General features: G+C 48.4%; 1 protein-coding gene across 1 annotated transcript; it reads right to left on the bottom strand.

Moving 5' to 3' along the window:
- Positions 1–11397: 11397 nt before the first annotated feature.
- On the bottom strand, positions 11398–26743 carry serpinh2 (serine (or cysteine) peptidase inhibitor, clade H, member 2; the record flags this gene model as incomplete). The annotated part of the gene is given in 8 exon segments (XM_084462418.1): positions 11398–11445; positions 11447–11710; positions 21347–21560; positions 21688–21844; positions 21847–21858; positions 26176–26274; positions 26277–26443; positions 26445–26743. Coding segments are annotated over 8 exon segments (1260 nt in total).
- Positions 26744–27008: the final 265 nt, after the last annotated feature.

The raw sequence follows: 27008 nt of genomic DNA, 5'->3' as shown, positions 1-27008 counted from the left end.
GTAAAAACTACCAGTGACGCCGAATCCTTCAAAATAATCAGTTATGACATGAATAGTAGTCACTCTGAAATAGATGCGTTGTAGAAATGCAATGTAATGACTTGATAAAGTCTGTTTACTGGAAAAACGAACTTTTCAGTTGATCTGTTGACTCTGCATCCGGGGCTCGGGCTGTATACGTCTCCATGGAAACCGTGCACGAGAGGGGGGAGCACGCGCCATATAAGACCCTCCTCCTCCTCTTCCTCCTCCTCCTCCTCCTCCTTCTCTTCCTCCTCCTCCTTCTCTTCCTCCTCCTCCTCCTCTTCCTCCTCCTCTTCCTCCTCCTCCTCCTCTTCCTCCTCCTCCTCTTCCTCCTCTTCCTCCTCCTCCTCTTCCTCCTCTTCCTCAGCCAGTGACACGCTGCTGTAGTCGAGATGTTGGAGATGAAGAGATCAACTCCATAACTCGCTATCTCCCTGTTTCGTTTTCTACAATAAATTGATTTGAATCAATAACTTGAATTAAGTTGATTCCCAGAAGCTTTTTTTTATCCTTATATTTCGTGAATTCAGTCGTGAATCCAGCTAATAATTCATCAGTCCTTTGATAGAAGCCAAAAGTCCCATATCAATCTTGTCCAGAAGTTTTATTCGCGGTAGCATTGAGAAAAACTACACTACCCACAATCCTCAAGCAGTGTTGTTACCATGGAAATGTGTACACCGTAGACCGTTTGGCGCAGGCTACTGACTATCGTTTTTGTGCGTGGCTGTAATCCAGCGCACCAAAGATGGCAAATGTCTGGTTGTCCCTCCCTCCCTCCCTCCGTCGGGTTGTTGACCTGCAGTTCTATGTTGCTACCACAAGGGGCAGTGGTCCCAGAACATCAAAACAAAAACACTGGCCGTGTCCGAAATGCATACTACCTGCTACTTGCTATATAGTAGGCATACTACATACTATATAGCACCTACTGTTCCACAAAACGCGTGTAGTATGCAAGAAAATACAGCATGCTACTCGAGTCATCCAGCGGAAGTGACGGGGCACGATACTGTTTACTCCCGCGAATATTATCCACAAAAATGTTGCCTTTTCCTGGCATGGGATGTGCGGCTGCTGCTGCCGCCAGGAGAAGTCGTGTTAACGCTGCAAGGAGAAGAGCCGTCATGAGATCTTCTCGACATGCTTGTAGTTGAGGTAAATATTGAACGTTAGCTTGCTAGCTACACTAGTTAGCTAGGTTAGTTGATAGCCCCGCATGTGCTGGCTTGGGGCTAGCTATACTGTTACATTTGTACCAGGGATGTTATATTAAATAGATTCTGAGAGGAGGCAGGTAAACAAAACAATGAAACTCAACTCATTTTAAAGAGGTGGGTAAACTGAGTTTACCTGGGTTCACTCATCACTACACGCCTGCTTTGTAATGTTACATTTTAGCTCAGATAATGACATCTAGATATGTCTACATGTCATGTACAGTAACTTGGAAGGTCTTAACACTCAACACGCAGAGAGCTTTGGACATGTAAGTCCCTTATCAAGTAGTCGTTAGTCAGACACATTTGAAAAACAGTGATGCTTTCATAACCGTCTCTGAATAATTCCAATGAAGCATTGTGAACCAACATGTGTGTTCCGTCTTTTATGCCTAATTGCAAACTACAACTGTCCATTAGGAATGTTCTTTTACTCTAATGACTGGTTTTAGGTATAGTGACATTTGTTCTTTGACTGGGAATACATTACAAGGAATGACACACAAACACCAATTTAATTCAAGAAAATACATTTAATAAAAAATAACAAAAACAATAATGATAAAAGTTTATTTTTTGACTGAGGCTTCTAGAAGCAACATCAGCCGGTCCTCCCTCTCCTTAAACAACCCCCTTTCCTCCCTCCACTCTGCCTTCATCTCTGCCTTCTCTCTCTCCCCCATTCAACATCAGCCGGTCCTCCCTCTGGAGGACGGCCAACTCTTCCCTGTTTACAGGGAAGAGAAACACCACGCTGAAAGGCTTGGAGTAAGTTAACTAACATATGCATTGTTGTTCAGAAGCAATCCAGCGGTCTGTTTACTTTGGATATTGATTTATGTAGGACCAACATCTTAGAAGCTGGGCTGCAGGGGAAGACGGAGGCAGCCTGGAAAGCACACGTGGGAGAACCTTGTAGCCATGTACAAGGTGATTTTGATCTTTGCCTCCAACTCCTCTCTGTATGTCATCTCCCTCGCCTCCTCCCTCTGTCTGTCCAGCCTCTCCGCCTCAGCCTCCTTCTCCTCGTCTGCCCTCTGTCTCTCCACAATCATTCTCCACAGCTCTTCCATGTCCCTCTTCCTCTTCTGCCCTCTCCCTACACTCTCCTGACTCCTTTCTGCAGGTAAGTGTTCCGACATATCATTGTTCCGATGTCTCACTAGTCCGAAACTTGTTCACCGATCGTCAGACATCCCATTGTTACGACGGCTCAAGAGTCCGACCGACAATGGGATGTTTGGGACTAGTGAGACGTCGGACTAAATGGATGTCGGAACAATGGTATGGCACCGCAGCGTTGGCCGTGCACCACCGAATCATGTCGGCAGGTGGCTAGAGAGAAACGTGGAGTCAAGTGGGAGGACTGTAAGCTGTCTTCGAGGATCTGTCCAGGGAGCTAGCGGAGAAAAGGAAGGCATTTCTCCCGGTGAAGGGACGTCTTCATGAGCTCAATGTGAGGCACTGGCTGGTGTACCCTGCTACCCTCATCTTTACGTGGAAGGGACATTCCAAGTCAGCACGGAGGCAGAGATGTTTCTGCAAGACGCTAAAGTTAACTAGCTAACTAGAGGACCATGGGACTGTGAAAACATGACGCAGTGTATGTAAATCTGTGGGAGTTACGTGAAGGTAAATTTATTATCCTTGTTGGAGGCTGAAACGGTGGTGTTGTCACTAGTTATCAACGAGCCTCGCGAACCAAAACAGTTAGATTAGTCAGGGAGGGTGGGTTGCTTAGGTTAGCAGCGACATGTTCTGTGTTGCTAGGCTCGGGGTTACGTTTTTTGTGTTCATGTTTGATTTTTACACTGAGACAGTATTTATGATTAGGTCTGGTAATGTTCTAGATAATAATATTTTGAGTATGTGTTGTTGGGTTGCAACTTCTGGTATGCTGGGTAAGCTGCAGTCACAGCCACAGGGTTTTTGCATGTTTAGAAACAATGGCTAACAGGTAGGCCTACATTAACATAGTATCATGGAACATAAATGGATGTGGGAGCCACATTAAAAGGAGGAAGGTTTTGGCATCTCTAAGAATACAGATATAGCATTTATTCAGGAATTTGGAGGAGTTTGGAATTTTGGCCAACAGACTACGCCTTTTCCTGGCCAACATCGCACTTGAGCCTGACAAAGTGACAACGATTACACTTGCCGCTCTCTGTTTTCACAACTTTCTCAGGGAGAAGACATCAGAGACCTACCTGCCCCCAGCCTTTGTGGATACAGAGGATAAGAACCACAGTCGTTCCCGGAGCATGGCGAAGGGATGGAGAACTCACCTCTGTGGCAGTGAGCAGGGCAAGGAATGCCACAACAACAGCAAAAGAACAGCGCGACCAGTTGAAGAGATACTTTCTGTCACCTGCTGGATCTGTTCACTGGCAAGAAAATATGATTTAGTCAAGGTCTCAAGGACATACCGCCACCTGCTTTATCTGTTAAAATGAATACATTTCTGTGTTAGAAGCAAAGAAAGGACCATTGACATTTCTGAAATGTTGAAATGCACTTTTATTGAAATTAAATGCCTCATTGCCTCCCTTGAGTCATTGAAATAATGTTAATGGTTTTCCTTCACCTTAAAAAACCAAAACAATATAAAACAAAGTTGTGGCTCATTACTAACAACTTGAGCACAAGAAGACCTAAATACATAGGTCATATAAACATTGTAAACGTTAATGTCCAAAAAATTCAAGGATTCAATATGGCTGCTACCTGAATTGAACAACACTTGGAACATTTTACAGTGTACAGTCTAGCACCACAGAAGAGAAGGACCTTTATTCAGAAGAAGAAAGAAGATCAACAGTATTCACAGAGTTTCTATTCTAGAGTATCTCTCTCCTGGTCATGTTGCTCTTGTAGTGCTGCCAAGTTGCTCATTGGAGCAGGTGTTGGTAGTAAGATGGCTGAATATTATGACTTGTGTGGCCCTGCCAAGGTGTTTGGTGTATGTACATTGGCTGTGTTGTGCTTTGGGGGACTGGATGTGATGGGACTCTCTGCTCAGCTTCTTTTGCATCATATATCATCGTAAGGATGTTTCTACGGAGTCGCATCTTGGTCATTGGATCATGGATTAGCTTTATTTCAGTTACTACCTGTCTGCCAAATGTTTCATCAACATCCTGACTAGCACCTAGCAATGTTTCAGACACATTCTTTAAAATGGCAACCTTCTCAATTTCAAGATCATCAAATCCCCTCTCCTTCCACTTTTGTTTGGCCTTATGGACCATCTCAGGTTTATCTGCCACCGGTCTAGGATTGGATGATGCACCTTCAGGTGAGTTCACCTGAGTTGATGGTCTAGACACAGGCCTACTGGACTCCTGGACCACAGTTGGAGGCTGCAAGGTAGATGTGGAAGATCCATTGCACACATCATCCTCCGTCTCCTGGTTATCACTGTCTTCCTCTGCTGTATCTGCTGTCAGATTGCTGAACCTTTAACTGTTAATTGTGAACCTACTAAAAAGAAGGAACTGATTAGAATCTGATAAGTCACTGTAAGGACAGGCAATACCAAGAATCCCAATGTACCTGTACTCATACTGGTTATATATGGCAAAATAAACGATAATAATAATAATAATAATAAGCGATTGGAAAAAGTGGAACGGGAGGGACAGAATCCACATAGCCTCTTGGGTTTTGGTAATAGTTCACTCTTAGACTGGAAGGGCATGGTACATGTTATTGTTGTGTTCTGTCCTGTCTTCTGAGTGTCTACCATTGTCTGGTTTTTAATTCCTTTTGATCATAGAAAACTCAAAACTATGGAATTGTTTAAAGCCATGGACCTGTGCCGATTCGGCCGGAGGTCTGCCAGCGGATTCGGCCGGAGGTCCGCCAGCTCGTCCATCGGGGACCCGCTGTAGGTCCGCTAGCCTTGTGTTATATTCCGCCGAAGGTCCGCCAGCTCGTCCATCGGGGAACTGCCGTAGGTCCGCTAGCCTTGTGTTATCTGGGTTTATCCCTTACCTTTATCCAGAAGCAGAAGTTGAACCAATTGCAGCAAAATAGCTAACGTAACAGGAATCATTTAGCCTGCAGAAAGACATTAAAATAAATAATGAATTAACCAATAAATAATTATGTATATTATGTAGAACATACATATATAAAGGAGAAAATAAAATAAATACTTAAATAATAATACATTTGTGCTGACTAGGCTGTAAAAGGGTTTATAATTAACAAATATGACCCACGCTCGTTACATAACTTCTACAACATCCAGTGACAAAACATGTCATGGTACCCTGGTATGTCCACACCAAGGATTGAACTCACAACCTTCACAGTGATGAACAGCGCACTATCCACTCAGCCACCACTGACCTGGGAAATCTGTGGAGTCTTTTTCTTTTGATGTTCTGGGACCACTGCCTCTTGTGGTAGCAACATAGAATTGCAGGTCAACAACAATAGGAGGGAGGGAGCGACAAATAGGATTCCCTCTTCATGGTGTGTCTGCTTACAGCCAACACACAAAAAAAATAAGAAAAGCTACAAGAACAATGGTGGCCCACGCAGCTTCGCTGCTTGGCCCCCAAAAACGTAGAATCACAGGGTGCCTACGCAGCTTGGCCCCCAATAATAATAATAATAATAATAATAATAATACAATTGTTGTATATTGCTGTAAAATATATAGTGATTCTTACTGTACTAGGTCAACGTGAGTGGTTTTAAATGTGTTTTAGAAATACATTTTATTTTGATATCACTGCTGCTCACTAGCGTATAGCTCACAAACCCACAAAGGCCAATAGGCTACTAAACTCCAAATAGAAAGTGCTTTAGGCTAGAATACCCATTGTGGCTGCCAGACATATGTGCATGTTGTACTAGGAGCTTGATTTTTATGGAAATGCATTAACATGTTGTTCTCACATAGATGATTAGACTGTAATGAATGTCCCACGGTGGTCTTATGGTGCATTCGTTTGTGGTCGGAGGTGGCAAGTCGCAAGTGGCAAAATACCTACCTCCGACCTGTGTGCATTCGAGCTATATACCATTATATCACAGTTACCTAGTTATATCTATATACCATTATATCACAGTTACCTAGTTATATCTATATACCATTATATCACAGTTACCTAGTTATATCTATATACCATTATATCACAGTTACCTAGTTATATCTATATACCATTATATCACAGTTACCTAGTTATATCTATATACCATTATATCACAGTTACCTAGTTATATCTATATACCATTATATCACAGTTACCTAGTTATATCTATATACCATTATATCACAGTTACCTAGTTATATCTATATACCATTATATCACAGTTACCTAGTTATATCTATATACCATTATATCACAGTTACCTAGTTATATCTATATACCATTATATCACAGTTACCTAGTTATATCTATATACCATTATATCACAGTTACCTAGTTATATCTATATACCATTATATCAGTTACCTAGTTATATCTATATACCATTATATCAGTTACCTAGTTATATCTATATACCATTATATCACAGTTATCTAGTTATATCTAGTGCATTCGAGCAACTGGGGGCTGAGAAACATCCGAATTTGCGACGAGGAAGTGCGAGTTCATGAGGTGTTTTATTTAATCATTCCTAGTAGCAAGTCGCAATTTGCCACCTCCCAGTTATAAACTATAACCTCCCAGTTAGAAACGAACGCACCATTACTCCGGATCAAAGCGCGCGCCGCGGGGAAAGCAGCACGCGCACGGAGTTCCGCTGAGCGCGCGCGCCCTGTTTGAGAGAATACAACCAACCGCCACTCAGGATCTGAGGCTTATTATAATTTACTGGTCGTGAAAAATTGAGGTTTGTCAATTTCTGTTAGGCTTAATGTCATGTAGGCTACAACGAAACTATTTGATATGTTTGACAACAATGTAAACCTCTCTTGCTACATGCAGTTGAATTTCAACAATGTAACTAAAGTTAACATTCTTGAAATGGTTCATACAACTTCTTATGATGGCAAGTTAACATTATCCCTTGTCTGACTAGTTAAAGACGGGATGACCATCTCTAGGCCTACAGTAGGTTAGTTGGTTCAACCCATACAATTAAAAGTTGTGTTGTTATTTTAAGAGTAGCCACATTTGTAAGTGGCCTGTTAGATATAGGCTATATTGATGTGCTGTAAGCCTAGTGTAGGCTAGTAGGCCTATAGAGAGCATGTGAAATGACCATATTCAATTTCCAAGAGAATACAAGTTTGATGCATCTCTATTTCTATCCCCCTCTTTTGATTATTTTATTAAACAAGGTGAAAATGGAGGGACACTCGTTGGACTGACTCAGCCTGGACAGACTGTCATCCTGCTGTGGCCCTTGATCTGAGCCACTTGCCTTTCTCTGTAAGGGTAAGTAGGCTCCTGTATGTGGGACAACTCTCACAGCTTCCCCAGAGTGCTCCCTGCTCTCTCTCTCACCCCTTCCTGCTTCAAGTATTCATGCAGCATCTCCGAACGCTGTCAAAGCAAAGTCGGCAGGGAAGATGGAGTTCATGGCCCTGGTTTTTATAAATCTGTTATTTAAAATCAGATCAGAGATTAGAACTTTACATTTCCTAAACCCTTGAGAGGTGGTCGTGCTTTCAGTCCAGCCAAGCCACATAATGCAATTCAACACAATAGGCCTAACTGTGTCCATGCAGCGGACAGTCTAGTGTTGTTAAACAAGGTCACACACACTCACTAAACCAACTCAGCAACACAAAACTACGGTACAGTATGTTTCCCCCTGTAAACAAACACAAACGTTCATTTGCAAAACCTCCATAGGATCAATTCGCTGCTCTTTTGTACCAAAAGCACTAGAAGAAGCTTGAGAAACCACAGCAGTTGATTGCATTATATGCAGGCACTGTACACAGGACCACAGTGAATAGGCCTACATTTTAATACCGTATCATACCAGCGTAGCTATCCTCCCTCAGGTTTTCCTGTCTCGGTTGGTGGCTGCGTTCGGGCAGGCTGCCTTGCATCTCTGGCTGGTTCCGTTGAGCTGAATAGAATGTGAAAGTGAGTCAGTGGGGTGCTGATGCTGGAGAGTGAGCAGCGCTGATATGTTCACACAGCCAACGCCCCTGGGCCCGTCAGCCCCTGTCAGCGGGGCCCGTGTTGCTTCACCGCCTACCTTCCTCCTCCTCACTAGCTATATCGGTACAGCTGCACAAAACACACAGTCTTTTATTACTCTGTGTACGCTGCGCCGCTGTGGGATGGCTTGTTGGAGGACACATACAGACAGCACACACACACATCTAGCGAGACACACTCTCCCTCTCTCTCTTTCTTATAAGACAAGGTGGCTCAGGGAGGAAGGGCGCAACATAAGGCAACAGATAGCAGGTGAGGGTGCAGCAACACAAAACTCAGAAACTCATAATAAATCAAGAAGGTTTATTAATATAAATGTAATCGGCAACACAGGGATCAAGGAGAACTATCAGTGGCACCAAAGAAAAGACAAAAAGAAATAATAACCCCACCCCCCTTGGCAGGTGCAAAGCACCCCTAAGTACAGTGGGTGGTGCTCACTCTAACCTAGGGTTGTAACAACAGGTAAACCTACGTGATGCTAAGATGTAGACCCCAGGGTATCTTCCTATTCTCACTTGTCCCTGTGTGCAAAAACAAGAGATTTAACAAACATAACACAACTAAAGTAGGCTGACAACTAAGGTAAATGGACAACAAAATACAGAAGCTTCACATGTAACATAACTAAAGGACAAACATCAAACAGAATCAAAACAAACCAGAGCTCTGCCACAGCTCTCCAACTAAACACAAATCAACCTTGCTCTCAAAAGGGAGAGAGAGAACTGAAGGACAAGGGGACTATATATAGGGCGTGGGACTGGCTGATTGGAGATATGGAACAGGTGGTGAATGATAATTGGTGAACCAGGCACACGCATCTGAGAAGTAGGAGAAGTGAAACAGAAGGTACCCTGATACACTTTGTGATTACAATGCCCCGTTGCTGTGCAGTCCCATATATGAACACTAACAACCAGACTGACTGCTGCACTGCATACGACTTCAGGAATGTTGCTCAGCACAAATTAAACAAAAGGAAATGTCCACGCTCAGTATACTAATGCGCTGTGCTTTATTGACCAATCAAGTATAATGTTTCGCCCAGACAGATTTGATGAAGCCTTGCTGGGTGAAACATTATACTTGATGGGTCCATAAAGCTCGGGACAGCAGTATTCTGCGTGCGGACATTTGCTTTTCTTTGAGTCTTTCTTGGTCCAGCACCAGTTTTCTTTGGGAATGCTGTACTGTATACGTAGTCTTACTCTTTTCCATTAGCTCGGCAAAGCCTCATCTCTGGGCAGCATACTGTATTACTGTACAAGAACTGTACAGAAGAGATGTACTGTTACATTTACACTGTTACCCCAGAGAAACTACTTATTTGCCCTCAACCACTTTGTTTCTGAAGTAATAGGTCATCTCAGTTAGTATGAGTGTGTGTACTTGTGACTGACAAAGCACTAAAAGATCCTTTAAAATCAGGAAGAAAAAAAAACAATGTTTTAATAAAACATGCCTATGCAGACACATTCTTTTTTTTCTTTTTCTTTTTTTAAGTTGAATGACGAGGAGTATCTGCTTTTTACCATGTCTCTCATTTTATTTCTCAATAATTAATTTGTGGAGAAGCGAACGTTTTTCCTCCTGCTTGTTGTGGAGTCTCTGGGAAGTTTGCTGGGGAAGTGAGGGATTATGGGATGCCATGCTCAGACCTATATCTCCGCGGAACTTTCTAGGCCCCATGAGTCTTCAATTTGTCTCCACGTTAAGCTCAATATCTGACGCGTATTGGGCTCTAAATCTAGTTTCATACACCTCTGAGGCTGACCGTATATTTCTGTGTGGAAAGGTATTAGAGAATAGCTCCTTGTCTCTAACCCTTCAGTACTGTATATCACTGCTGTCAGGAGCTGGACAGGTGTTGTTCCTGCTGCACTAATGACTAGGCCCCTATGCTTTGAATTATGTCGGATTGACACAGGCAGGTAGAGAGCGGTGGCACAAATAAAAAAAGTTTATTGACACTGAAATGGAGCAGCTTGTTGACGCATCGGATAAAGAAAAGTCCTCCAGCCCATCAAAGTTATGTACCATGCTCTAAAAAACCTAGCCACTGCAGTCAATGTCAGTAGATGACTCATCACTTTTTTATCCCTCGCCTCCACCATTGTGATACATTAAAAAGCATGTTTTGAATGAATACCGCCAATAATAGCCTTAATAATCATAAATCCGGGCACTTTATAGCCACGGTTCAACACAGGGTGAGGCTGAGGCCAGGGTCCCTATTGATTCCTGATGGAATTAAGAGATTAAAAGGTTCCCTGTCTCCTCTGTTGTTGACAGCCGTTCTGATTCATTAACGCCATTAGCATTAAGCTGGCCCATCAATAACCACTCGGCTGAGCGATCGCTCTACCCAAATGCCACCCAGGGACCACCAGTACCCCCTGCCAGCTGATCTGGCCTCACGCCGCCAGCAGAGATGCCCTTGATCCGACTGACACGCACACACACACACACACCTAAACAACCCTACACCCCGCTGTGTTAGCCTGTCTCCCAGAACGGCTCGCTGTGTCAGAGCATCTCCATCCGCGAGAGGGCCGCGTTGTTCTCGTCAGTCGGCGGCAGATCCGTTTGTCAGCATGTTAGGGTTCTTCAGTGTGCTCGTGTTTGTCAGCTCGCGAGTGTTGACTCTCTCTCTCTCACCACCGCCGGTCCTGGGGGGGCAAATCTGCCTCTGTGTGTGTGTGTGCGTGTCAAACCCTCCCAAGGTTTCGTCTCAGTATTTCTGTCAGTTATGGTAATTCTCTTGTACTCCCACTCATGTGTGCCGTAAGTGTCAATGTGTCTGAAGAACGACGGTGTCAGAGTGAGACTCTGGAGTGTCAGCGAAAACCTAGTTTGATGGTGTGCCTGACAGAATGGTACTGCCTAGTCTCCCCGGGCATGTCTCAGCTTACAAAACACCATGTAGTCTGCTGTGGTGGAGAGCTTGTGTGTGTGTGGTGTGCATGGGTGTGCATGACTAGAGAGGGTCAGATAATAGACCACACGTGGGTCTATAGATCATCGTGGATGGCCTCTCCCTCCAGCTGGTCGAAGGCCCCAAATCAGCAGCAGAGCTCCGGTGGCGCTGTCCCTCACCAGGACGATGAAGGGGTCGGCATAGAACAGTTTGGGCTTCTCCACCTTCTCCTCCCCCAGCTCGGACTCTCCCCACCCAGCCTCGGAGCTCTGCTCCTGGGAGGCCCAGTGCAGGACCCCCCCCCTCACCAGGTGAAGCTGCCTCTGGCTTTTCTTCTCCGAGGCACCAGAGAAATCCGCCGTCTTCTGGTCCCAGGCGTCGGTCAGCCCCAGCGCCGATAGCTGCTTCTGTCAAACACAAACACACACCATGACGTTGACGACTGCTCCATCTGCCCTTCCCCAAAGGTCCGCAACCTGGGTGCCACCCTCTGGAACTCCCTCCCTGCAGAACTCCGCAACGCCGCAACTCTGGACAGCTTCAAGAAACTTCTTAAAACTCACCTCTTTAACATGGCCTTTGACCTCTAGCTTCCGTTTCTTAATGTTGTGCGTCTCTGTCTACCATGTTTGTCTCTTGTCTGTTCTGCCCCTATGTAAAGCGACCTTGGGTTTTATGAAAGGCGCTATATAAATGAAAGTTATTATTATTATTATTACCAGAGAGAGACTCAGTGCTAGTTGGGATACATCAACACAAACTCAATTCTGTTACTCCAGCTGACCGTTCCCTCAAACCTACAGGAGATGCTGACTCCAATGAAGACACTGGCCCCGCCTGTGAAGACGGTAGCCATGTTTCCATCCACTTGTCAATCAAATTATGTGAGGATCGCTAAAAATATGAATGCGAATAAAGCCGGTGAACGTGCGTTTCCATCTAGAGCTTTAAATCGGATAAAGCATTTATCACAAAATACTTTTATCGAACAAGAGAAAATCCGATGAGATCGACAGTACAAACTTTTGTCGATTTTCATGATTTTTAATCGAATTTTACTGTTTCCATAAGGCATTTTTAATTCGATATAACTTAATTCGCATATAACGTGTGGATGGAAACATGGCTACTGACACATTCCAAACAAACGAACAAATTAGGGGAGAAAGCGGATTTAAAAATTTCATGCTAGGTTGACAGTCCACAGTGGACCCCCACCTTCCGCTAAATTCACAAAATGTATCAACGCTAGGACAAACATCACCCCGCCAAAACAAATAGTCCATCAATAGCATTTCACCCCCCAAGACAAACAGTCCATCAATAGCATTCCACCCCACAAAAAAAGGTATTTCCATATTCATATTTCTCCCTAAAATGTAATCAGACGTTGACAGGTGCCCTGCAACGTGCTGGTGCAACCTGGGGGAGCGGAGGGACCGAGGGGATGAAAGTGCCCCATGAATAATGTACGAGCGACGCCCGGTGACCTCAGCACCTCCGTTGTTTTCTCTGGGAGATGAATTCCGCAGGAAGAGGTGGCCTGACAGGTGCTTTATACAACCACGCCACAGGGCCACTCACATTGACAGGCCGGGAGAGTTGTGTGTGTGTGTGTGTGTGTGTGTGTGTGGCAAAGACTGAGGGTAAACGTGAGGCCGAGTGAGTGATGATGCTGGTTTTTGGTACATTCTCGCTCGCTAGGTACACTTTGTAGGGCAATGTTTTCATAATGTCAACCGTTTTTTACTTATTAAACTATCCGGAGGCTCGTGGACGTACCGTACCAGTGACACTATTCAAACGTGTGTGAAGGTGGAGGGTGGAGTTCTTCAATTAATCAATCAATCAAAGCTTTATTTGTATAGCACATTTCATACACAGAGGCAACACAATGCGCTTTACAGAGAACAAGGGAGGTGGGCATACGACCCACTCTCTACATATTCCAGAGGGAAGCAAAAAAACAGTAATCACCCGGGGGCCAGAAAGGTGAGCTGTAAAAATTCTTCCCTGACCCCTCTCAACGAGATAATCAAGCAAGCTCCTGGAGTACGTTTGTCATACGAGTTCTTGTCATTGAGTTTTTCCGAGAAGCATTCTAACATGTGAATGTTCTAGACTTGCTATAGAACGGGGGGGCATGTGCTCTTCATGAAGTAGATGTTCTAGATGTGACTTGCTATAGAACGGGGGGGCACGTGTTCTTCATGAAGTAGATGTTCTAGATGTGACCTGCTGTAGAACGGCGGCACGTGTTCTCCGTGGAGTTAATGTTCTAGATGTGGGGTGAATCTGCAGTGCACCCATGTCAGCGTGCGTTGGCTGTTCTAACATGGAATAGCGGGATCTAGTTCTTCCCCTGTGCGTGGTGTGTCCCCGCTACCCTCACACGGCAGTCCTCATTCACACACACACACTTACACAAACACCCCCCCCCCCCGCTCTAATGCAATTCTATTGTCCTCATCCATTATTCCTCTTTTCTTTTTCCTTCCAGCCGTCCTCCGCCACTTCATCACTGTCTCTCGCCGCTGCTCTGCCACTTCCCTGGCGTCCCCATCCCTCATCCATGCCCCGCGCCTCGGTTTTATCCTCCTCCGTCTCTCTCCCTCCATTTCTCACTCAGTCTTTTTCCCCCGCCAACTCATCCTTCTCCTTTTCGACAAGGCGCTCCATTGTATACATCACTCTCGCCGACTCCTCTATCTCCATCGGCAATCATTTCAAGGTTTTCACTTCTAATCTTCCAGCAAACAGAAATAGACTCAAGCTAGTGAATTCTTCACCTCGCGGAAGATGGATGTCCGACATGAAGAGAAACAGCTCGAGAGGCAGAGCCGGGGTTTTTTCGGGGCGGGAGCTGCCAGCCAGGGTTCTCCTCGCCTCCGTTTCTGTGTGTAGCGCACGTGAAGCAGCGTCCCGGCGGAGGTCGGCGTTAGCTCGACCTCAAGCGGCTTGTTGCCAATGCGGTGACACGTACTGTAACCGTGCCTCGCCATGGTGACACATGTCACCTGTTATTACAGTACGGTCACCGGTGACACTTCATCTCGGTCTGATGTATGAATATAGATAGAACCGCCGCCCCCTCCCAGCCCGCCCCGTCCTCATCCTTCACCTCGTCCGCAGCGCCAGAGCTCGCCCAAGCGGAAGGCAGTAGGCTCCGAGGCTCGGTAAATTTTTAAAAACAATCAAGTGTTTAAAAATTAAGCGTCGCTGTCACACCGCGGCCTTTCTGCCGGGGTGACACCGGGAGACCCCTGGGGCTGTGGAGAAGTGTGGCACGGCACTGGAGGCCCCTGACGACTCTCGCTCTGGCCTCTCCCCCTCTCTCTCTCTGGCTTCTCTTCCCCACCTCTCTCTCTCTCAACGCACAGGTTGCACTGGGGGGGAGGACTCACTCACTTTCATTGTGTGATATGGGCTATTACTCTGAAGCCATTACTCTGAAGTCACTCTGTTCTACGGGCGCTGTCAGTCTGGGGGGGGCGGGGGGGCTGTGTGGTACGGGTGGGGGCGGGGGTCTGCGTGGCTGGCTCTCCACCCTCGCCTCCCTGCTTCGTATGCAGGGAGTGAGCGCAGCCTTGAGTTCTATCTCTAACCGGGACCCGGGATTCAAGCATGGCGAAACTCTCTGGCGTGAAGAGTTCGGTATCCAAATTAATTAGCCGGACGATTGAAGAGAGCAAGTAGCTGTCGGGTGAACCTTGGGATGAGGGAGCGGGAGGAGGGAGGGAGGGAGGCAGCTGGCTGGGGGAGGGCAGGGAGAGCAGGATAGCCTGCGTCTCTCTCTCCGGTGCCGGAGTGCGGGGTGTGTGAATAGATGAGGCCAGCCTGGATGGGCCTGGCAGATGGAGATAGGGTGTGGAGGCACGAGATGGAGGAGAGAAGGGAAGAGAATGTTTGTCTTGTTTTTTGTTTGTTTGTTTTCTGTCTTTTTTCGCTTGTTTTGTTCAGTATGTGTATGTCTCTGCTTGTTGACTGTTTGTGACGAGGTTGGAGCTTGGTATAAGCCCTCTGTTCACCTCAATCAACTTATCAACTTTCTCGAAAGTGCTAGCTTTGTCAACATTTTGATCTGAATCATTGTACATGATCACAAGTAACCCTAAAACAGGGCTAAACATGCATTTTCCCTTCACTATTCCTCTAACTTTAACGTGCGCCAAAATAAATGAATAAATAAAAATATAAGAGCGAGAATCAAAAGGGGTTAGAGGAGCAGCAGAACGGGAAAGTAGGATGGGTATCTCTGAATATCTGAACAGAAGTCATCTCTGCAACGACGCTGCTTACATACTGAGAGAGCTAGGGGACCAACTGAGGAAATAAAGAGGAAGTAAATAATTAAAAACAAACTCCGCTCGCATTCTCGCACTCATGTTCCTCTCTCTCTCTCTCTCTCTCTAGCCTACTCTCTCTTCTATCCCCTGCAATAATGAATCTTGGCATAATTCATTCAAGTGTCTCCAACTAGACTCCAGGATATTCACAAGCTGAACACCATCAACGATATCTTCATCCATTGGGTGGGGTGCTTCGTGCACGTATGAAGGTTCACACACTACACACAAACACAGAGAGTAGGTCCCGCGTCTTTGAACGTCTCGCGGCGAGGTGAGGGAATGTGTATCGTTATTCATGACATCATCATCAGCCCTCGTTTAACCGTGTGTGTGAGAGAGAGAGGGTCCGCCGCCTCAGACCCCAAATTAATAACGCCTTATTTTACAAACCGCGTACCGTCTTATGTACATGGGCCAACACTCTGTCAATACCTTTCCTTCTCTCTCTTACTCCTCTCTCTCTCTCTCACACACAGAGATCCATGAGACACCCAAACAGGACTTGACACGCAAACACACAGGGGGATATCTACAAGGCCAATATAAAAAGTACTCATTACCATCTCATGAAAAGCATTGAGCTTTGAAGTGTTGAAGTGTTTTAACTACGGCCAGTTTAATCATGATGATGGTAGAGGCCACGGTAGAAGGCAAAAGACCTCTCTCTTGATGCTGTGTACCGGAGCGTGCTCTCGTAAATATTTGATCACCTTTTGACCTCATTATCCATCACTGAGTGAGCTCCCATGTGCCGACGCATACGTCTTAGTCATGGGCCGTGGGCCGAGCCAGTGCAACTCATGGTCTGGTGTGTGTGTGAGTGAGTGTGGGGGGGCGCGTGTCTCTGGCAGGCTTGGCCAGGGTTCAGACCAAAAGCAGGAGAGGGATAAACAGTGACCTCCAGCCCAGGCTCATTAAAGAAGGCCTGAGCTGGGTCTCTCTCTCCCCGTCTCCCTCTCTCTCTCTCTCTCTACTCTCCACTGCAAACCCTGGCTCCTCCAACAGTCTGCCCTTCACCAGAGGAGACAGAGAGAGAGAAAGAGAGAGATAACTATTTATAGTGTTCGCCGCTTTCCACCTTGTCCCCTGACATGCGACCCCCCCCCCCCCCCCCCCCCCCGCCCCCGACACACACACACCTCCAACCCCCTCGCCCGCTGAACGTCATTCCTATTTAGGTCACCGGGCGCCAGCGCCGGGCCATTGAGCACTGTCACATTAGCACACGTGTGAGCCCTACAGTACCACCAGGAATCAGATCAGCAGAGATGGAGGGAGGAGGAGGAGGAAGAGGAGGAAGAGTACATGAGACGGAGAGAAAGAAGGAGGGAGGGGGTTTAGAGTGTGTACTGTGTGTTTGCGTGTGTGTCTGTGGAGATGACAAAGGGTTAAGGTAGGGTAGTAAGTGACAGAATGACAGCAGCATCGACGCTCTGATCATCCCTGTTCGTCGGTTCCAGATGCCCCGCCCCAACACTCACCCCCCCGATCCAGATGCCCCGCCCCAACACTCACCCCCCCCCGATCTCCCGTTTCCAAAATGGTGGCCTGTCCTAGCTCCTGACAGACGGAGAGCTAAAGAGTATTACTGCGCCGTGATGAGCGATATCTGCTTGGAGCCAGTTGAAGGAGAGAGAGCGTGTGACAGAGGTGCAGGCAGCGCTCCAGAGCACGCCTGGGTCCTCCTGGCCAAGATGAGAGAGGGATGGGGGGGTAGGAGGGGGGGCGGTACACTGCAAAAACATTAGTTACAATATAACAAATAAATACTGAATTTGAGGAGAAATAATTTAATACTAGTGACATTATTTGTCCATGCAGCAAGATAATTATACTTGACAAGAAATCTTAAAATAAGCTGGTTTGAGTCTAGAAATAAGATAGAAATTAGTAAATAACTTTAAAAACAAGATAATTAATCTCATATTTCCAAATCTAAGATTTTAAATCTTGGCAAGCGCAGAACAATATGCAGCGTAAGTACAGAGCTTTAGGGGCTAATGGGTAATGATTCCTCAAATACTCCTTTTCTGAGAGAGTGGCGACGATGCCTGAGAGGAAGAAAGAGAGGAGCGAGTGACAGAGTGAGAAGATAGAGAGAGAGAGATAGTTATAATGATGAACCTGTAGACTGCGCTTGTAAGTTCAATAATACGGATTGTGTACAGTTAGCTCAAACATTTCCCAAGCAGTGTTGTTCTCCTCCAGCCTTCTATCCCAGATGTGTGTATCTCTCATCTGTTTTTCTAACTGAGCAGTAGACCAGGGCGCCAGCCCCTCTGCTGTGTGTCAGAGGGGGTCACGCTTGCCATGTTAATGTCAAATGTTCTTAACGTTCTTTGGCGCAGGCCCCAACTCCAGTCTGTAGACTGGGATCTGAGTCTAGTTAAGACCGCCGGGACGAAACTCTCTAACATGTAGGAGCTGAAACAGTCCAGGGCTCACCGTTCCCTCCTCTGCGTGGCTAAACTACCCTGCTACACCCAGACAGGACCGGATCCACACAGTCCTCTGAGGAAACGCTTAATACTCGCTTTCCCACTGCTTCTGTCATGTTCAACCAACCTCTCTCTCTCTCTCTCTCTCTCTCTCTCTCTCCCTCTCTCTCTCTCTTTCTCTCTCTCTCTTTCTTAACTGTTGAGGTCACACAAAGACACGATTAGAAAACTCATCGTTCTCTCTTTCTCCTTCTCTGTAGACTCGAGATGAAATACAAGGACCACGACCCGTCTACTGACACCGCCAGCCTCGCTGAGATCCAGCCTCGGCCCGAGAGCCCTGATCCCAAGAGGCCCGGCCGGCACGCCCTCCCCGTGGGGCCGTGCGTTGAGCTTGGCCTGCGTTTCCGCCCCTGCTACGGCCCTTGTGGACTGGCCAAGTCCCTCCTCTTCCGCTTCCCCGATGGCTTCCCCGGCCGGCCAGTGAGCAGCCCAGACACGGCCTCGGTACTGGCCCGCATGGAGCTGGAAGACCCCCGGGCCCTCACCCTAGCCTCGGCTGCGTCCACCCAGGCCCGGGAGCACGGCGACGGGGCAGCTCTGGTGCTCCTGCTGGCCTCCTCCCTCCTCAGCCAGGCCGGGGACCTGCTGGCCCTGGGGGTGACGGGGGCTGAGATCCAGGCGGGCTACAGGCAGGCGTGCGGAAGAGCCCTGCGTCTCCTGGAGGGGATGGGCTGCGGGCGACTGGAGGAGCCCAGAGAGGAGCTCCAGGTGAGGGGCGTCCTCGGGGGCTTCCTGGCCTGCTGGCAGCCGGGGTTCCAGTCCCTGCTGGAGGTGGCGGTGGCGCGGAGCTGCGTCCACAGTTGGAGGCCCCTCTTCTCGGGGGTCAGAGGAGAGATGTGGGAGGGCGTGACCTTCGACCCCAGCTGTGTCAGAGTGTGTACGGCACTGGAGAAGGAGAAAACAGCCCAGGGCTCAGAGACAGAGGATGACGGGGGGACGGAGGAAGGTGGAGAGAAAGAGAGAGACACCACACAAGAGGGGATAGAGGAGAAGGAGGAGGTGGAGAGCAAAGAGGAGGAGGTGAGTACAAGAGAGGAAGAGGGACAGATGATCGGAAAGGAAGGACATGAGGAGCAGGAAGAAAAGATAGATATGGAGAGAACCACGGCGGATATGGAGAGAACCACGGCGGATATGGAGAGAACCACGGCGGATATGGAGAGAACCACGGGGTCTAACGAGGAGAAGGAGAACACGACGGAGAGCGATGAGGGTCTACAAGAGAAAGAAACAGAAGACCAAGACAAGAAGAGAGAGGGGGAACACGAAGAGGAAGAAGACGCTGAGGTAGAAAAGGAGAGGTATGACGAGGAGAAGGAGAACACGACGGAGAGCGATGAGGGTCTACAAGAGAAAGAAACAGAACACCAAGACAAGAAGAGAGAGGAGGAACAAGGAGAGGAAGAAGACGCTGAAGTAGAAAAGGAGAGGTATGACGAGGAGAAGGAGAACACGACGGAGAGCGATGAGGGTCTACAAGAGAAAGAAACGGAAGACCAAGACGAGAAGAGAGAGGAGGAACAAGGAGAGGAAGAAGACGCCGAAGTAGAAAAGGAGGAGGAAGAAACTAGAGCGGTTGAGAGAGAGAGCGAGGGAGGCGTGGAGGACTGGGTGGACCTGGGCCTGGAGATCTGGGCCAGGCCGGAGGGAGGAGGAGAGGAAGGGACAGCGTGGATGGACGAGCCGAGAAGAGCAAGGGAGGCCCCGGGGACGGCCTGCAGAGACCCGCCCTCCGTCAGCCTCCGCACCGACGTCTCCAAGCCGCTGGGGCGCTGCTCTGCCGAAGGCCAGATGCGCGAACGCGTCGCCTCCATCCACGCCGCCTGGCAGAAGCGGAGGCTACGCAAGCCCAAGTATCATCCGACCGGATCAGCCTCGCACCCATACAGCTACCGCGACCGCCGTCACCCCAGAAAGGTCCGCCGCCCCCCCAGGCGAGCTCGCCCTTCTGACCCCCTCCGTCGCCTCCCTCTCCGGGCTAGCGTGGCGGTGGAGGAGCCCCTGGATGGAGAGGCCTGCTCCAAGGTGACGGTCACCCTCCGGAGCGCGGACCAGACCCTGCTGGAGAGCGCCGAGGGGGCTGTAGCTGCGTCCCTGAGAGTCTACCGCTCCCTCCTGATGGACCCCAGGGTGGTCCCCGGGGCCGGGGCCTCCGAGGCGGGCTTGGCGCGGGGGCTGACCCGCTACGGGCTGACCCTGGTGGGAATGGAGCAGCTGGCGGTGCACGCCTTCGCCCAGGCCCTGCTGGAGCCGGTGAAGACCCTGGGGGAGAACGCCGGAACGCCAGCTGACCGGGCCGTGCTGAGGAGGTACGGGGGGTACTGGGGGCGCCGTGGGGAGGGGGTGGAGACCCTGGGGCTGGGTGGGGGGGTAGTGGACGGTCTAGGATGTAAGTCCAGTGCCATACAGAAAGCCACAGAGGCAACGCTCACCATCCTCACTGATCTCCTGAACCACATACCAGAGGAGGAGGACAAGAGCAAAGTCTTCTACCCAGGAGCTCAGCCAGCACTAGACACGCCACTCCCATGACCACCATACACCGCAGAGGTCGACAGAATTACCTAGACCGATTTTAGATATGAATCTACAGGAAGGATTTGGAAATAAAATGAATAGGCCCGATCAGCCTGTTTCTGCTGCACTGTGTAGAGTTATTGACGTACAGTAGTTAGAAGGTTGACTAGAAGAAGAATATCCAAGTATAAACTCATAGATGGACTAGTATGTTTCTTTGTGGGTCTCTTCTGGGAAGACGCTCAAGCTACTGATAGCCACAGATCTAGGATTAGTTTAACCTTCCTCAATCCTCCCCACACCAATACGTGAATGGTAAATGGACTGCACTTATATAGCGCTTTTCCACCTTAGCGGCACTCAAAGCGCTTTACAATGGCCTCTCATTCACCCATTCACACACACACTCACACACCAATGGCGGTAGCTACCATGCAAGGTGCTAACCTGCTCATTGGGAGCAATTTGGGGTTAGGTGTCTTGCTCAAGGACACTTCGACATGTGGACAGTCAGAGCTGGGATTCGAACCACTGACCCTTCGATCATTGAACGACCCGCTCTACCAACTGAGCTACAGCTGCCCCCATAAGAATTATAACTCTGACCTCAGATCAGGATCCAGGGCCATCGACCTACTCCACAAGTTAGCGTTAGAGAGAATGGTTAACTATGTACCTGTAGGCTGAGAGAGCTGCTGATATTTCCCTTGGGCAGCGATACGGCCATGCTGGTCTCCGAGGCCTCGTCCAGCCATGTGGCCAGCAGCTCCACAGTGAGCAGCTTGTCCAGGTGGGCCAGGCTCTCCACGTGGAAGGGCAGTAGGAGCACCGCGCTGGCCCAACCCCCACACAGGCCCAGCTCAAGCACCGGTACCGGTGCCGGTACAGTCCTGGGGCCGCATGGTGTGGGGGTCGGTAAAAAGAAAGAGGAGGCAGAGATCAAACGCAAATGAGGAGCTTAAAAGTGATAGCTAAGCTTAACAGTAAAAACATGTCTTTAAGGTTAGGTTAACCTACTGTAAATGGTTGCAGGTCGCACCTTTTTGTTTATAGAGCGTAGGCCAGTGGTGCAGTGAGGGACTGAGCGGATCTCTACCGGCCCTGTAGATCATGGACACCTTTGTGTACTTAGTTCCCAGGAAGTTGCGAAGGTCAGATGTTTCCTCGTTGAATATCTCTCCCAAAATCCTGTTCAGGGGAACACAGGGGAGTGGGTTTAAATACTGAGGGCCTGTCTTAAATATTGTGTGATGGTTCCACATGTATATGCTCTAACGTTACTGAAATAAACTAACTTGGTCGGCCTTCTGAGTTTTGGAACATAATACCAGAAACCTGTACAATAGACCACTTTTCAACGGACAAGCCCTGATGTGCTCCTGAATGAAAGCAATTTAATTTATTGAGGTGGGAGGGTGATGAGAGTCTGTTCAGAAGGCCATCGACTACCATCGCTATTCTGCTAGCAGCTAACCTTTACCCCCCCTTTGACTACTGTCAATTTAGATGGCTCCAAAGACTGAGAATGGGGACACAGTTATAAACTGCCCTCCACTGTATTCCAAGACCTTGACTGTTCCGGCTGATAAGAGCAGAGAACATTTGATGGAGAGAGAGTTTCCATTTGAGAGAGAAAGAAATGGATAATGACTTGAAATCTGCTTTGTCACTCTTCGTAACAGACATGTCCTGTAGCATAGAGCTCAGGTGAGCCTATCTGCTTGGTTGGAACCCTGCCAGTCACCATACAGAGCACAATGACATGCCCTTCGTCTTCTCAAACGTGCACACAAGTTACCGTGGGGTCGGAGTCTCCAGTTTCTGCAATTTCAGAGGAAGGAAACCAGATCGGCAAAGACAATTATCTGTGGGTGACAGTAAGCTAGCCTAGGCGGCATGAAGATGAGATGAGAGTGTTACAGCTATAGCCTAACAGTGAGGTTGTTAATGTCATGAGGTGTGATCTGGAAAACTCCTCTGGCTACCATTCAGAGGAGGATACTGTTCTAGGAGTGTGTATGTGTGTGCGGGCATGCATGTGTGGGTACAGTGTGTGTGTGTGTGTGTGTACAGTATGTGTGCGTGTGTGTGAGAGATATGGAGTGTGTGGGGGGTGTGTAGGTGTGTGTGTGTGTGTGAGAGATATGTGTGTGTGGGGGGTTTAGGTGTGTGTGTGTGTGTACAGTATGTGTGTGTGTGTGTGAGAGAGATATGGAGTGTGTGGGGGGTGTAGGTGTGTGTGTGTGTGCGTGTGAGAGATATGGAGTGTGGGGGGTGTGTAGGTGTGTGTGTGTGTGAGAGATATGTGTGTGTGGGGGGTGTAGGTGTGTGTGTGTGTGTACAGTATGTGTGTGCGCGTGTGTGTGAGAGATATGGAGTGTGTGGGGTGTGTAGGTGTGTGTGTGTGTGAGAGATATGTGTGTGTGGGGGGTGTAGGTGTGTGTGTGTGTGCGTGGCTGTATGGGCCTGCGTCTAGACAAGCTAGCTGCTCTGGCTTTGGCTGAATCATCCTATAATAGAACCCTTCGATGCTGAGGATTCATTAATAACAATGAACAACACAATGAGACAATTGTGCTGCAATGAGAACCTGGCACAGCACTCCCCGATCAGACCCCCGAAACATCCCGGGAGAACCAACAACAATCAATGGAGCCACTTCCTCCTCCCTCTCTCCCTCCTTCATTTTATCTACGATTACAAGTTGTCGCAGTATTGCGGAAGCTATTATTAGAGGTTAAATATGCATGATGGTTTGTTTTTCGTCGTTGTCGCAGTGCCCTGTGTGGGTTTCCTGCGGTCTGTCGAGATCTTGCTGTTTTTCCTCCCACGCTCCCGTGTTTGTTTGTCTAACGGCAGGAACAAAGCCTGCATTAATTAACAAGCGTGGACTGGAACTCCCAACGGTCGGCCCTTAGAGCCCTCCACCATGTCAATCTCTCTCTCTCTCTCTCTCTCTCTCTCTCTCTCTCTCTCTCTCTCTCTCTCACACTCACTGTCTTATTAACAGCAGGACCCCTGGACTCCTTTACTTGTCTCTCCCTCCCTTTCCCCCCTTCTCACTCCTCTCTTCCTCCTCCACTCCTTCTCATCTCTTCTCATTCCCAGAAGCGCTCTCTTTACACTTCCTTCTTCTGCTCTTCACTCCTCTCTCTATTCTCTACCCTCGTCTACCCCCCCCCGCCCCCCACCTCTTCCTCCACCCCCCCCTCCACTCCTCCTCTCTCTATTCTCTACCTCCTCTACCCCCCCGCCCTCCACCTCTTCCTCCACCCCCCCACTCCTCCTCTCTATTCTCTACCCTCGTCTACCCCCCCGCCCCTCACCTCCTCCTCTCTCTATTCTCTACCTCCTCTACCCCCCCGCCCCCCACCTCCTCCTCTCTCTATTCTCTACCCTTGTCTACCCCCCCACCCCCCACCTCCTCCTCCCCCCCCCCCACTCCTCCTCCCTCTCTCTCCGTCGTTCGCTCCAGCGCTTCGGGGAGGGAGGGACAGCGCGGAGCTTTTCATTCTGCTCTTCAATAATTAAATAAAAGAAGTGACATGGAAACAAGCAAGAGCAGGAAGTAGACGGAGCCAGCAGATGTCGGCGCCGCACCTGGAGAGCCACCCGCCGCCATCCACAACAACAACAACAACAACGACCACGGATGGGAGAAACGTCTCTGACACTGTCACCCGATCACAAAGTAAGGATACACCCTGGGGCCAAAAATCACGGACAAATAAACGCATTACTAAAGAACCCAGGCGGCGGGCGGGCAGAAAAACATCGACTTGCTTTTTAAATTATAAATCAAAACTAAAGAATCCAATTTGCTTAATCTAATCCCGGCGCTGTAATCTATTGTGTGATCTAATTTGTATATTTCATCCCTGAAATTAATGAACGAACAAACTAGGGCTCAATAAAAAAAAAGAAGCATTTCCTAATGAAGTAAAAAACCTCAAACAAAGAAAATTAATTAGATTGCTTATCAATCTGCAGTCAGTCGGCAATGCTACTGTATATTCTGGGCTCCGTCTGTCGCTTACTCATTTTTCTGACTGCCTCCCCTCTCTCTTCACTTATCCACAGAGAGACTACCTGGGGAAGAGTGGCGGGAGGACAGAAAAACACATGGAGAAAGACGAGCATGCAGCGAGAGTGAAGCGTACAATTGATTGAGATGCTTCTCTAAGTGCCCCTGCAGACAAACTGAGATGAATATTTTAAGAGCTGCAAACTGTTAAGAGCTGCAGACTGTCCACACTGTAGAGAATACAGGCTGCAGACTGCTGCAGACTGTCCATACTGTATACAGTCTGCAAACTGTTAGAGCTGCAGACTGTCCACACTGTAGACTGACCACACTGTAGAGAATACAGGCTGCAAACTGCTAGAGCTGCAGACTGTCCACACTGTAGAGAGAACTGGGTCGTATGCCCTCCTCCCTTGTTCTCTGTAAAGCGCTTTGTGTTGCCTCTGGGTATGAAATGCGCTATACAAATAAAGCTTTGATTGATTGACAGACTATAAGGAAGCTACATAGCAGACTGTTAGACATGCAGGCTGTTAGAGCCAACAGCCTGGGATCATTATTGAGAGCCCAGACGCCAGGCCTGACGTCACGGCAGAGAGCCTGGACACTTGTTACTCAATTATTTAGGATGACACATCACCCGCTGACGGAAGATAAATAAGCTCTCTGTGATAGACCAGAGAATCATCCTTTATCTGCTGCGTCCACCAGCTGGGGTCCAACACACACACACACACACACACACACACGCACACACACACACACACACACAGGTGGGCATACTGGCTGACACACACACCCTTTGCTATTTGTGCTGGCATGCAGGCAGCGTGAGGACACACACACACACACACAAATGCATAAATCACAATTAATGCCTCAACATGGACTAACCAACCTCCCACACACTATTGGATATCCAACAGGTTAGCCTGTCCATTAAACAGAAGTAGATGAGAACCAATCATCCCTAATTATACTAGATTAGGTTGCACACAAATCCAATTACATGCCAATCAATCCATCCCCACTTGTAATGAATTCACTGTAACATTCCACGCACCAGGGAGTCAATGTAGTAGATAGAATGGCTGTGTTCCGAATCGCATACTACCCTACTATATAGTATGCCAAAACAGGATGTAGTATGTCCCAATACATAGTATGCCACATGCAGTATGGCAAAAATACCAGGATGTCCCACTACATCCGGTCGTATTTTGCAGTATGCAAGCCAGCAGGCTTTTCTGGCTATTCTGACAGCTGTAGACGAATGTCGCGTTATGGACGGCGACGGATGTGTGCAAATTTCAAGGCGCAATGTTATGACAAGGTAGTATGTCCCAATTGGATGCCTACTGCTTGCAAAGTACGTACTTTCTAAGGGCAGCTGTAGTAGGTACTGGTAGTAAGAAGTAGAAGTATGCAATTCGGAACGCAGCCAATGTCTCTTTATGGTGGTCTGGGTTGTTCCTCCTCACTTTTAAAATGCAGGGTGTTGACCAGGACCAGAGTCCCGGGCGTGGCCTGGATCTCACCCCCAAGTGGGGGTCCCTCCTCCCCAACATGCCCTCCTTCGCCCAGGCATGGATCTGCTTCAGGTCAGCCCGGGAGACTCCCTGGCCCAGGGGCTGGTGCTTCAGTCCCAACTGCCCCTCACTGTCCTTCACCAAGCCCTTGCTCAGCTGTGGCCCCTGCTTGGAGAACACGGCCGAGGAGCTGTGCAGTCTGAAGCTGCCTCCCCCTGGCCAGCTCCCCAGCCTGGCCACACTTCCTGGAGGTAGCGGGTGTCTGGAGGAGGTCACGGAGCTGCTTGGCAGTCGGGCCCCCAGCCCCTCCACCCAGCGCCCCCAGGGAGGAGGCTAGGAGCAGGGGGGAGAAGAGTGTGTTGAGGGCCCTGGCGTCGGAGCGGAGGGCCCAGCTGGAGTCACCCACAGGTGTGGGGCTGGCAGGAGCAGCAGGGGCCTCCTCGGGAGAACCACAGGAGACCCCCAGCACCAGCAAAGCCAAAAGAGTGGAGAGGTGAGTGATGGTCTCTGACCACAGCATGGCATGGAAAGGGAGACACATTTACAGAAATCAACCATGTTATAGGGCTACTTATAACCTAGGTTAATCCCTTTTATCTTTTACAATGATTAAGCAACTAGACGTATTTGAGTGAGCATTGTAGTCACTGTTATTGTTACAGTAAGACCGTGTTTACATGAGGCCTTCCCTTTTTGGAAATAGTAGGTTATGTAGGCAGCGACTGCAGTCAAAAGAAAGCCCCGTAATATAGACCCCCCCGCTATATAGACTTCTTTAAACACCC

The sequence above is a fragment of the Borostomias antarcticus genome (genome assembly GCF_949987555.1).
Source record: "Borostomias antarcticus genome assembly, contig: scaffold_257, whole genome shotgun sequence".
NCBI lineage: Eukaryota > Metazoa > Chordata > Actinopteri > Stomiiformes > Stomiidae > Borostomias > Borostomias antarcticus.
Note: the sequence above shows the minus strand (reverse complement) of the source record. Positions and strands in the feature narration are given on the sequence as shown.